We start from the raw sequence: 12722 nt of genomic DNA on the forward strand, positions 1-12722 counted from the left end.
AGTCCTCATTCTTTACAGGCTATGCATAGCAGCCCTAGCTAAACTACATATAGCAGCAGCCAGATCTCTCTCCCCCTCGCCATATACCCCAGCATTCTGTATAAACTCCTACCTAATCTAAAAAATAGGACTAGACTGATGCTTTAATACCAAGGGGACACAGGATCTGGGATATCAAGAGAAATAATGAGAGGATACTAACTACAGATACACATCTCTCTCCTCTTTCATCCCCCCACCTACTCTCTGTACTCACCTATAGGGCACTCTGAATCACCCCCTGGGGGATCCCCTACTGGCTATAGACCCTGGTATGGGCTACTCACCAGACAGAGGTGGGAAATATATATACACACACATCTATATCCTCAGGTACACAGTACCTTGCAGACATATCTTGGCTTTTAAACTCTTATGTTCACTTGGGTGTTGGGCTATTATATCGGTTCACTGTGACATTATCGTTATATATAATAAATAATTTTTGAGGTGTGCGCCGTCCATAGGAGTTCTTCTTCTCCGCTGTGCCTGCACAGGACACCACGTATATGATACATACACTTATCCCAGGCAGCATCCTCCCACTCTCACTAATAAGTAGCTGAGCAGGGCTCCCCACACTCCCTGTTTCTCTAAATCAAAGTAACACATCATTCTTTATACTTGGCTTTACTGATCTGTTTATCAAAACTGTTTTGCACCCGTCCTCGCACGACAATGCGTTACCACTGGTGGGCGTCTTTGTGTAATTTGCAATGCATTGCAATGCAAATAAATAGAGCTGTCACTCGCCAAATCACCTGACTTTGCATGTTATCGCGCAATAACAGGTGCAGTAGCAGCAGCTACATGCAGGTGCAGCCACGAGTATCCGAACTCTTGCCTGGGAAAATCTGGGGCAATCTCCCAGTAATGCTGCAACATTTCTGCAGACAGACTAATGGCCCATCGGATTAACACAGCGGGGGTCCCTGGCAGTCCCATTCAGTTACTGGGAGATTGCCCCAGATTTTCCAAGGCAAGTGTTCGGATACTCGTGGCTGCATCTGCATGTATATCTCCATTTCTCCGGAACAGGAGCCCCAAACAATCTAGGTAAGATTCTACAAATTCAGCCTGAAGAAACGGCCTTTGTGGTCCTGACAGCTGGAACTCTTTTTAACCATTGGTTAGCTACAGTATTAAAGGTGTCTGTTCTATGGGTTTACAAGGTAAAGTGCCATCCGCAGGGGAGTCGGAAACAATCTACGAAGAATATCTTCCAGATTTAGGAAATTTGAGGAAGAAGTCAAAAGGTGAAAAAGACCAAAAGGGCTTGTATGAATTTCTCAGTGAGTTAACATAATGCCTAATCTGAAAATAGGCAAACAGATTATTGTTGGATTACTAACATTTTCTTTTTATCTGATGAAAATACATTAAACATTTACCTGCTAGGTCCTGCAGAAAAAAAATCAATATGACCTTGATTTGTCAGGTAAAGGGATATATTCAGAGATATACTGTATTAAATATTTTACAGATTAATTGCCAAACTTTTACTGTGTCATACAGTATATCAAAATATTCCCCCCGTATTCTGTGGTAGATACTGTATATATTTTTTTGTTGTCAAAGAAAGGTAAGGAAATTAGGCAATATGAATTGTCTCTCTATAGCAGGAGAGAATGAGGAGAATGTCTGAAGATCATAGATCCCTTCCTTAGCATATTTAACCAAATTAAATAAACAATTGGACATCTAAAAAAAACTATTCCACCAGTACCCTTTATAAAATAGATAAGACTGTTCTATGTTCTAAGAAAATTTGTGAAGCATTTGTCATTTAGAGAAATATCTCATTTATTCAGCAATAAAGGAAACGGCTATAGGGGATGTATAATTGTTGCATATATCACCATTTTTATTAGAGCTGCACGTAATAAAAAAAATTCAGTCCAGAAGTTGCCTTAATATTTCTTTTAATGCAGGCTTAAAATTGAAATGATAACGATTGGTTTACAGGGAATTGAGATACTCAAATATTTCATATAGTCTGTAGCCCCATGGAAGAGCAAATGTGTCAGGCAAGATACTTTGTCCTTCCCCCGCTAACAAGAGAATTTTACATTTCAAAAATGTTCTTCTATAACCTGAGAGAGGTTGAGCTTTATTAATGATTTCCATTAATAAAGAGAGATGTAAATGAGGGTTTGGCAAAAAAAAAATGTTAAAGATTGTTTAAGTGCAAGATAAAAAAGAAATGTTGAGATTCAATCTCAAGGTTGGAAAAGAGGCACAGAGAAGACTCTCAAAATCTCAAGAACTAAATCAAATAAACACACTGTAAGGGTGACGAAGGCCAGCATTGACACATTCCCTTTTGTAAAGAGACATTTAATTGGTTGGTAGATTGCACCAAGAGGATTGCTAAGGGTTTACAGTACATAGCATTTTTATTCTGTACAAAATGGGCAGAGAAGCCACATTTTTCAAGGGTTCCAATAGTTGTATCCATGCTAATTATACAGGCAGTTTAATCTTTTGCACTTGACTCCAGGCCCACAGTACATGGAATATAAAATACACAGCTGCGGAAACCTTTTCTATACTAGTTTCACGATTTCTCCCTAATACAAACCCCCGTCTGATCTGTGGAGACCTGGTTGGGAAAATATACCTTTCTACCAGGCTGTTTGTACAAAATGTATAATCCTGGTTTAACAAAGATATAAGGCAACAAGATGCTGGGTGCCCACGAGATTTACCTGTTTTATGCATCAGTCGGATCAGGGCCGAGTTAAAACATAAGATAAGGGCGCTGAAACTTCCTTGGATAAAGCTATAGAAAACTCTACTTTTTTCCGGGGTTTGGGATTTTTCATTGCTAGAGAAACCTCTTTCCTTGTTAGGCTTTGCCTATAGTGCCGCCGACGGCGACACGATGGGTGACGTCACCCGTCACCGTCGCCACCGGTGAAAGTTATGTTTCGCCGGTCGGCGGCATCGCGGGATTCCCCTAATTTGATTTGTTAAAGGGCCGTCACGTGACGGCCCTTGAAAAATCAAATTTTGCCGGCGGCGGGTATAAGCGCACGCGGCAGCAGCAATGCTTTTGTTTTTGGGCGAATTCGCGTTGCCGGCACTATAAGCACGGCCTTATTGGTTGATTAACAACGTCCAAAACGTCTGGTGGAGTGTTGTGCAGTAGCTTAGTTTTGTTTAAAAAAAAAACATTGGCATCAATCGGCTCTTGTAGAAATACTGTAGGTAAAGTTTTTGACAAGGGTATCCGCTATGTTACAGTAACTTGATCAATTAGTTTCCTTTGCGCGCTTTCAAAGCTGAAATAAAGGTGCTAGGATTATCAATTATAACCAAATTGGCAAACCGTTTGCCACCAAATCTGTCTCTAAATCTGTAGAAGCGTGCTCTTCTAAAATGTGATTTCTAAAGATCTGCGTTATTTAAGGATATTGCAACTTCTCTTTCTATTGGGAGTGGGGTAGGGGGTGAGAAATAGCAATGTTGGTTCTCGGAAGAGTTGTTAAATCTATAGGTAGCATAAGCAGTGAATTAAACGAAATGTCTTAATCAGTATGTTTTCTTCAGTTATTTTTTGGAAGCGATTTTTGAAATGATCATACCTTTCTCAGTTGCTTTAGCAGTGTCCCAAAGGAGGAAATGATGTTTTTTTTTTTTTTTTCTACTTTGTTTTTATTAGTTTTTTGTGCATACACATCAAAGAAAACAGGATGTTGTCAATTGTATCAGGTATACACCTAACTTACAGGAATACTTTACAAGTAACGGACGAACATTGGGGGGACCACAGGACAGGACACAGACAGACTGACAACATCTAAGGACAAGGAAAAAGAGGGGGGAGGGGGGGGTAGGGGTGGGGGGGAGCGGCCTGGGAGAAGCGCTGATTCCACGTTTCGCCGGAGTCTTTCACCATCACTGCCTTTGTTCTGCTCCAGTTCACCTCTCAGAGGAGCTCAAATCCGGATCACATCAGGATTTCGTTGGTCGGTGAATCTCTTCACCACTGTACCTCGGGGGGAGCCCTACTGTCCGATCGTCCCGTCCGGCTCCCAGCCCAACATCCAAGGAGAACCCATCTATCTCTATCAAAGCCATATTGTGGCCTCATTCATCCCCTGAATATCAGTCTGGGCAAGCCATAATGACCATACTTTCTCAAATTTGTCGGCTGAGTCGTTAACTAAACTCGTTAACTTCTCCATTCTACAAATGAACCAAATTCTGTTTCTGATTTTATCAATAGAAGGAATTGCATTCTGATTCCACAGTGCTGCGGTCTCGCACCTCATAGCGGTAGCAAAATGTGCTATCAGCTTGTTACCCGATCTAGATACCTCGTTTGTAGGTTTACCTAATAAAAATAGCCACGGGTCCAGCTGTATTGTGAGCCCTAAAAAGATCCTCTGCAGCCAATCGCGGATCTGGGTCCAGACCGGCACTAATCTCGGGCAAGACCACAGCATGTGCACCAGATCCCCCTGTTCCCCGCACCGCCTGGGGCAGAGCGGGGAAGCCCCCCGGACGAATTTAGCTAATCTGATTGGGGTGAGATACCACCTTAATAATACCTTATATGAGTTCTCCTTCAATGTCGTGCATATGGAGCTCGAGGCCGCAGCTTTGAACACCGCAGCCCAGTCCTCGTCCTCTAGTTGTGTCTGGAGATCCTCTTCCCATTGTGTCATAAAACGGGGTTTGACTGTCCTGTCTGAGTCAGTATTCACCACCTCTCTGTACAACGCAGAGATCAGTCCCCGCGTGTCGGCTCCGCGCACGCAGAGCTGTTCGAATTTGGTCAGCGGTGGTCTCACCGGGTGTGCGTTATAAAATGCCCGGACCTGGAAGTACCTCATAAAATCAGTGTTAGGTAAGTCAGTTTCCGACTGTAATAGTTCAAAAGATTTGATCTTGCCTTTAACCTCCAGGTCCTTCAATCGACTAATCCCTAATTGCCGCCAGCGCGGGAAGCATTTTTCTGCCAGCCCAGGAGCAAAGTCCGGGTTGCCATATAAAGGAGCCATCAGTGTGTGTTTGGAGGTCAGAGAGCAGCTACTTTTAGAAGCCTCCCAGACCGAGAGTGAGTTGAGCACAGAGGATAGTGGGATGAGCTTATCCTTCACCCGTGTCCTCGGGTACCAGATTAGGTCCCTGAGCTCAAGCGGGGCGCACACCTCCTTCTCCAGTGCCACCCACCTCCTGAGCCCCGGGTCCCCATGCCACTGCGTGATTTGACACAATTGTGCCGCTTTATAGTAGGATATGACGCTCGCAACTGCCAGGCCACCAGCTTCCTTGTTTTTTTGCATAATTTTCCCTTTAATCCGTGGTTTTTTATCTTTCCAAATAAATTGAGAAATAGCTTTTTGGAGCCCTGCAATGTCTGCTCTAACCACGGCAACCGGGAGAGTTTGGAACAGGTATAGAATTCGGGGAAGGATGTTCATCTTGACACTATAGATCCTCCCCAACCAAGAAATACCATATGCCTTCCATTCCTGCAGCTCTTTTTTGAGAGTCCTCAACAGTCTGGGATAGTTAGCCGAATATAAGGAGCTCGCCTTTTTTGTGATCTGCACTCCTAGGTATTTCATGGCGGATGGTCGCCATCTAAACTCAAAGTTGAGTTCTATCAGCTTCTCCATTTCTCTTGGCAGGTATAGGCTTAAGGCCTCTGATTTAGCTTGATTTATTTTGAAGCCAGAGATCTGGGCAAAACGCTCTAGAAGCTCGAACAGATTAGGCAGCGAGATAAGCGGCTTGGCAAGGGTTAGAATGATATCATCCGCGTACAGAGCCACTTTGTGCTCCTGCGAATGGATCTGTACCCCAGCGATATCAGCGTTACTCCGAATTTGTGCTGCGAGTGGTTCGATGCATAAGGCGAATAGCAGGGGCGAAAGCGGACATCCCTGCCTCGTACCACTTTTAATTGGGAATAGTTCCGAGGGGAATCCCTGGTGAACTACTCTGGCTGATGGTGCCGTATATAGTGCTTTGACAGCCTGTTGGAATTTGCCTCCAAACCCAAATGCGCCAAGTGTGGACTCCAGGTATGGCCAATCAATCCTGTCAAAGGCCTTTTCCGCGTCTAAGCTTAGGGCCACACCCCGAATCTCATTGGCTCCCATAAAGTCTATTATATCAACAATTCTTCTAGTGTTGTCGGCCGCTTGTCTACCTCTAATGAAGCCAACTTGATCCGGGTGGATGAGCCCTGGCAGGATTACATGTAATCTATTGGCCAGCAATTTAGCGTAGATTTTTACATCTGTGTTAATTAATGATATTGGCCGGTAACTTTGGCAGCTAGTGGGATCCTTGTCCTCTTTATGGATTACCGAGATTGACGCCTGGAGCATCTGTCCCGGGAAGGGCTCTCCCGCCAACACTCCATTAAACAGCTGGAGCATGTGTGGAGCTAAGACTCCGATCATTTTTTTATAGTACAGGTTGGAGAACCCATCCGGGCCTGGGGCTTTTGATGCTTTTAAGTTTTTTACAACCGCCTCTAGTTCTTCCCTTGTGAAGTCTCGTTGAAGAGCCTCTCGTTCCTTTCTGTTTACTTGTGGCAAGGCTGCGTCTGCTAGGAATTTCTGTAGATTACTACTTGTCCTAGCATTGTGAACTACCTTCTCTCCATTATATAGCTGTTCGTAGAATTTCGCAAACTCCCCTACTATGACTTTAGGGTTTGAGGAACTCAGGCCTCCTGCGGTCGTAATAGATTGAATGTTAAAATTTGGTTTCCTATTACGGAGTCTGGTGGCTAGCATAGTGTCCGGTTTGTTAGCTTTCTCATAGAACTTCCTCTGTGTCCAACTCATGTCCTCCTCCGCTCGGGAAGTAAGGAGGAGGTTTAGCTGAATTCTAACATCCTTCAACTCCCTCAGATCAACATCTCTACCTGTCCGGTTATGTAGAATAGAGAGCTCATGTAACCTGTGATAAAGCTGGGCTAATTTGGCTTCCTTTTTCTTTTTCCTATTTGCCGCTATACCGATTAATACCCCCCTAATCGTGGCCTTATGAGCCTCCCATAACAGTGAATGGGATTCCACACTGCCACTATTTATCCGGAAGTACAGTAGCGACATCTTTTATTGCACTGAATGCCGCCGGCAAGCCGGGATCTACCCCAGCTGCCGCCAGTAATAAACGCGCGCCGCCGCGTTTCCCCCACGCACCCCCCCTCCTCTTCACGCGCAATTTACCCCCCCTTCCGGACCCCGAACCCGGCTTCTGCTCTGCCCCTCTGCTTCCCCGCACCCCCGCTTACCTTAATTTGATCTCCAGGGGTGTCGGGGAAGCCTGCGGAAGCCGGGGAAGACGGGGAAGCCGGGCGCGCATGTTACTGTGACGTCACAGTGCGCCGCCACGCGCCGCGGCTACCCGCTTCCCAGACGCATGCAGCCGGCGGCTTTTACTCGAATAAAAGCTGCCGCTGCTGTACTCTGATATTTCAGATTTCACTTTGTTTTGGATCTCCGGGATTTTGATTATTGATTCATTTAGCTTCCAGTTTGCTCCTGGGCTGGCATTGCTCAATTGAATGCATCTTAGCTCTACCGATGCATGGTCCGACCAAGTAATATCATGTATGCTTGTGTCGGAAATTTGTGGGACCATTCTGCCCGATACAAAGAAGTGGTCAATCCTACTGTAGCTGTCATGTGGGTGGGAGTAGAAAGAATAACTGCGGTCTCCCTGGTGCTGCTCTCCATATGTCCACCAGGCTAGTCTGTTTGAGGCCTTTCAGTAATGAGATATTCCCTTCTTTCTTATTATTTTTTTGGGACGTAGATCTGTCTACCTTTGCATTCATGACTGTGTTAAAGTCGCCACCTAGAATTATTTGTCCCTCAGCCCATAACTGAAGCTTCTGAAAGAATGTGTTGTAGAAGTCTAGCTGACCTTCATTTGGTGCATATATACACGCTAATGTCATTCTGACCTGCTTAAGGAGCCCGACCAGCACCAGATACCTTCCCTTTGGGTCCCTTTTAATCTTTTCAACCTGGAAGGGGGGGTGATTTTGGAACAGGATAGCTACACCTTTCTTTTTCTCTGCCCCTGATGCTAAGAAGAATTTACGGAAGCTAGAATCGAGGAATTTCGGATTGTTACGCGAGCTGAAGTGAGTCTCCTGTAGGAAGACCACGTCAGCCCCTCTCCGCTTGAACTCAGTGAAAGCGACTCTCCGCTTACGTGGACTGTTGAGCCCTTTGGCGTTTTGCGAGATAAAAATTACCTCCATTTTATGTAGTAGTGTCTGTGTGGACCTAATATGTGAGCCGATCTGATCTTACCCCAGACCCTGGACATGTTCTGTTCGTGGACTCTGTGGTGTAGACTCCAGAAGCGCCTATTCAACCCACCGCCTGTTGGGACTGGAGAGGGAAAGGGAAATAACATGAGGGGGGAATACACACACATAACACATAAATACATCATGAGAACCGTATTGGTCTTAAGAGACCTCGGGTTCAATGCCCGGAGGAGATATTTTCTCCCTGGACCCTCCTCCCCCCTGGTCCCTCTCTGTGGCTTCCCGAACTCGCCACAGATCTCCGGGTCAGAACCAGGTAGGTGGGATATGACCCATCTCCTGGCGAAGACGCACATGCCTGCAGGCAGAGTGGTGGCTGCACTCCTCCCCGCCGGCCGCTCTGTGCGTTACAAAACCTAGCAACTATCTTCACTTCTATCTATTTTATTAACTCTTATTAACCCAAACTTAATCTTTTAACTACCTTGAGCTCTAATCGTGAGCTCTTCTCTTTTATTTAAAACTGAAACTACAACTTCACACCCTGTACTCCTCCTGCTCTTTCGACCGCCGACTGCTTCTACCTCACCTCATCTATTCCTCCCTGCTTCCGGGCTCGGGTGCTCTCCCCCTCCCTCTGGGGTCCTACCCAGACCCTCGCTGCCGCATTTCTGTTATCTCTCCTGGGAGACCTCTGCTTGCATCGCTCCTGTACCCCTCTGTTCTCACTCATGTTCCTTTGTCCTCTATCTACTCTATACTATATATACTCTGTATATGATACTTTGCCACTATACTATGCTTTGTGTATGGCTATTATGCATGTATATGCTATCTTCTCCTCTTCGCCTCCTGTCACTGATGGGGGCCTGCGCCACCCCCTCCCCCCCCTCCCCTCCCCCCTCCCGCTCAGGTGTGTCCCCTCCTCGAGCGGCCAGGCAACCTCCTTCTGCACCGCTATGTCTTTCCTGCGGGGTTCCGCCTGCCCCGTGGTCGCTTCCCTGGCGGAGGAGCTCGCGTGCCCCCGCCAGAGGAGATCGCTGCACTTCCTGCTAGTCGCCTCTCATCTGACGTCATCTTGTCGTCCGCCAGGGCTATTAGCCGCGCCTCTCCTCCACCTCTCGCGATAACGGGACCCGTGACGTCACCGGTGTGGGCGTGTTGGTCTCATTCCGCGGCGGACTGCCAAGACGAGAGGGCTGGATCGGGGGAGGCTCCCTGGGCGGGTCCAGCCGGCAGAGCAGACCTTCCCGCCGAAACCCCCGCCGCCATTGGAGATCTCGCGCCCTTCCGTCCTTCTTCCTCACCAGTAGGTACATATCCGCCATTTTGGGGACCCATGTGCTGCGGCCATCTGCTGAATGCTGCCATCTTCGGTAGCGGGACAACTCTGGAACCTCGGCAGTCTCACGGTAGGGGGATGTCTGGCGTAGCCTGTGTGGCAGGGTGTGTTTAAACTGCGCAACGGGCGCAACTGCAGCTCTCGAACGTTGTAGTGTCTTTCATTTACGGGCTTTTCCCTCTTCCCCCCTCCTTGCTTATTCTCCTCTCCGGCGTGGGAGAGGTGCCCTGCTTTCCTGATGGGGAGTCCGTCCTCTTCCCCTGCTGGGCTCCCTCCGCTCCATTGTCCTGTGGTCCCCGCACTCCCAGTTTTTTAAGGAAGGCTGCCCCTTCTGAGGGGTGCTTGAGCACCTGCGGTCTGCCATTTTTAATGGCTACTAGGGCGAATGGGAATGCCCAGCGGTATCGCACCTCATTGTCCGTTAGGGCCTTGGTTATGTGCCCCACTGCTCTCCGTCTGGCCAGTGTCAGAGGGGACAGATCCTGGAAGATCAAAAGGGTAATCCCCTCGAAGGTAATGTGTGGGGTGGCACGGGCTATTCTGCTCACCTCTTCTTTGACAGAGAAGTAGTGGAGCCGGAGGATCACGTCCCTAGGGGGGTTGGAGGGCAAGGGTCTGGATCGTAAGGCCCTATGGCATCTGTCCATCCTAAAGTCTGAGGCCGGGCTGCCTGGTAATATTGAGGCCATCCAGCGGGATAGTAAAGCTTCTGGGTCCAGAATTTCTTCTGGGATCCCCCGAACTCTGAGGTTGTTTCTTCTATCCCTATTCTCCCCGTCCTCTTGTCTGGCTTCCAGCTCTGCCACTCTCTGTTCCAACGCTTGTACCCGGGAGTTTGTCTCCTTGTGGGCATTTGAGCTAGCGTCCATGCGCTCCTCTAGGTCGTTGGTCCTCGTCCCTATTTGTACCAGATCGTGTCTGAGCCCCTCCACCTCTCCTCTGAAGAAATATTTGAGATCGACTAATAATCTTGATATTTCTTTTTTAATGACTTTTGTTTGTTCTGCTGCCGCTCTGGAGCCCTCCGCATCCTGGGCTGAGTCTGAATCAGATACTGCCGACATCTCTGCAGTCCCTGCCTTGCTTTGGCCGGTGAAATAGGCCCTGACATCTGACTTGCGTCGAGTCTTTTGTCTTGTAGCTGCCATCCTTTTTTGGGGTTTATTATCTTGACTGGGAAGGGTTTAGACAGCCGTCGCTATGTTTTTTTTCCCGAAAATGCTGGTTTTGCTAGTGATTAATTGCTTTATTGTGCCGGCGGTTGGTGGAGCTGTGTGTCTATGCAGCCATCCTCAACCAGCCGCGCATGCGCATCGAAATGATGTTTTTTGATGTGACCACTTGACCTCTTCATAGTGAAGCTGAGCAAATACCAAGTGTGTTTTAAGATTATAATGTGTAACCACAAGGTGAAGGGATCTTCACTTGCTGGATCTAGCAGGGGGTGACTTGACATTAACACATCCCATCGGGGGCATGGCCTGAAAAGAATTAACATTTGAAACATTGAAATCAAGAGCGTAAGGATATAGCAACCTCCAGGGGTCAGTGTAGTTTAATTGTTTCTTTACCCAGTACAAATTAGGTTTTGTAATTGAATGTGTATTGTGATGGTGGCAGCATCTATCCATTGCAGGATTCTCAACTACTGTACATTCAAATCGCTCCCCATTTTGAGCGAAATACCATCAAACATTAAAGGGCCTATATACTAATAGGATCTTTGGAGGAAAAATGTGCGTAAAATTGTAGTGCTAAAAAGAAGTACAAACCGTAATAAAATGTTTGTGGTGTATGTGAAGGTCCTTATGAGACTCCATATGCGCATAATGTAGACTCCGTTTTCTGAAATGACGTACAACGCATTGCATCCTGCTGCATGCCTGGTTGTTACCGTTTACATTGAAACAGGAATGTGTATTTATTTTACTAGTAAATATCACATACAAGTAGTCCTCGCTATCCAACGTTTCACTTTACAGCGAATAGCAAATCCAACGCTTTACAATGCAACCTTATGGTCCATTTTTCGACGCCAGAATGCGTTATCTGATGCCTGAATGCGTTATCCAACGCTCACCGCCACTGATTAACATTGGATTAACTTTAAAACGATTTCACTATCCAACGCTACTTCCAGAACGGATTCCGTTGGATAACCGAGGACTGCCTGTATGTTATTTTATATTGGCCGAATACCCATATTGTGAATGTAATGAAACATCTGTGCTGATAGATACATATAGGTAGATATAGATATATAAAATATTTTTTTTAATGTATACTGTAGCCCAGACTTAAAAATGCTTTATGTTGCAAACAATATAAAACATACTTTCTTAAGATTATAAATGATAAATTGAAGAGGTGCATTCACTCTTCAAGGTACTCCTTTGGGGCCCTGCGGCCAAGTGACCACCAAGCGACCACGTGCTTGAGATCCAGAAGACCCGGTGGCACTCCGGTACCTCCCGTCTTCCTGCACTCCTAAGGGTTTAAACATCAACATATTTGACTTCCTTTGCACAGAGCAGAGAGAACTTTTTGTTTTAAAGTTGTGTTATTCGACCAGGTTGTTTGGGTTTTATCCCTTAACTTCTAATCACCAGTCTCTGAAGCGTGAAGGAGAAGCAAGTGTGGAAGGAGTTCTAAATCAGCTGGTCTTCGAGCATCTACAACTGGCGCCTCTCCAGTGGGGTGAGTGATTTCTACGTACAGAAAGCTGATGACTTGGCATAAACGTACATTATGTCCTTATGTGCCATCATATCTCATTGCTGCTTAGCCCTTTCTGTTCTAATGGGGGCCAGCAAATCAACGGCGTGTTGCTGGCATCTTGATCACACCCAGGATTCATATTTCTCAATCTAGCGTTTGATTTGTTATTATTTCTTTGTTGTGAACGCAAATGTTAAAAATGTATATTCTTTCATAGTTACCTAAACTGTGTTTTTTAGAATAATCTATCCCAAGTGGCTTTTTTCGTTGATTAATCTGGTGCTACTTTTTAGCAGTGGTTTTGCAACCCCGTGATCAATCCTCCCACGTAGAAAATGATGTCAGAGAATGTACTGTAATATACTGTAT

The 12722-nt window shown here is 46.2% G+C and overlaps 1 protein-coding gene across 2 annotated transcripts in view; it reads left to right on the plus strand.

The window, feature by feature from the left end:
• Window positions 1-12722, plus strand: part of TRAPPC9 (trafficking protein particle complex subunit 9) — a 953009-nt gene that overhangs the window by 567060 nt on the left and 373227 nt on the right. For both annotated transcript variants that reach the window (XM_075581783.1, XM_075581782.1), the window contains one exon: window positions 12241-12332. In XM_075581783.1, the coding sequence (XP_075437898.1) occupies window positions 12241-12332 (92 nt within the window). The remainder of the gene's footprint in view (window positions 1-12240; window positions 12333-12722) is intronic.

This window comes from Ascaphus truei, chromosome 2, assembly GCF_040206685.1.
Source record: "Ascaphus truei isolate aAscTru1 chromosome 2, aAscTru1.hap1, whole genome shotgun sequence".
In the NCBI taxonomy this organism is placed as follows: domain Eukaryota; kingdom Metazoa; phylum Chordata; class Amphibia; order Anura; family Ascaphidae; genus Ascaphus; species Ascaphus truei.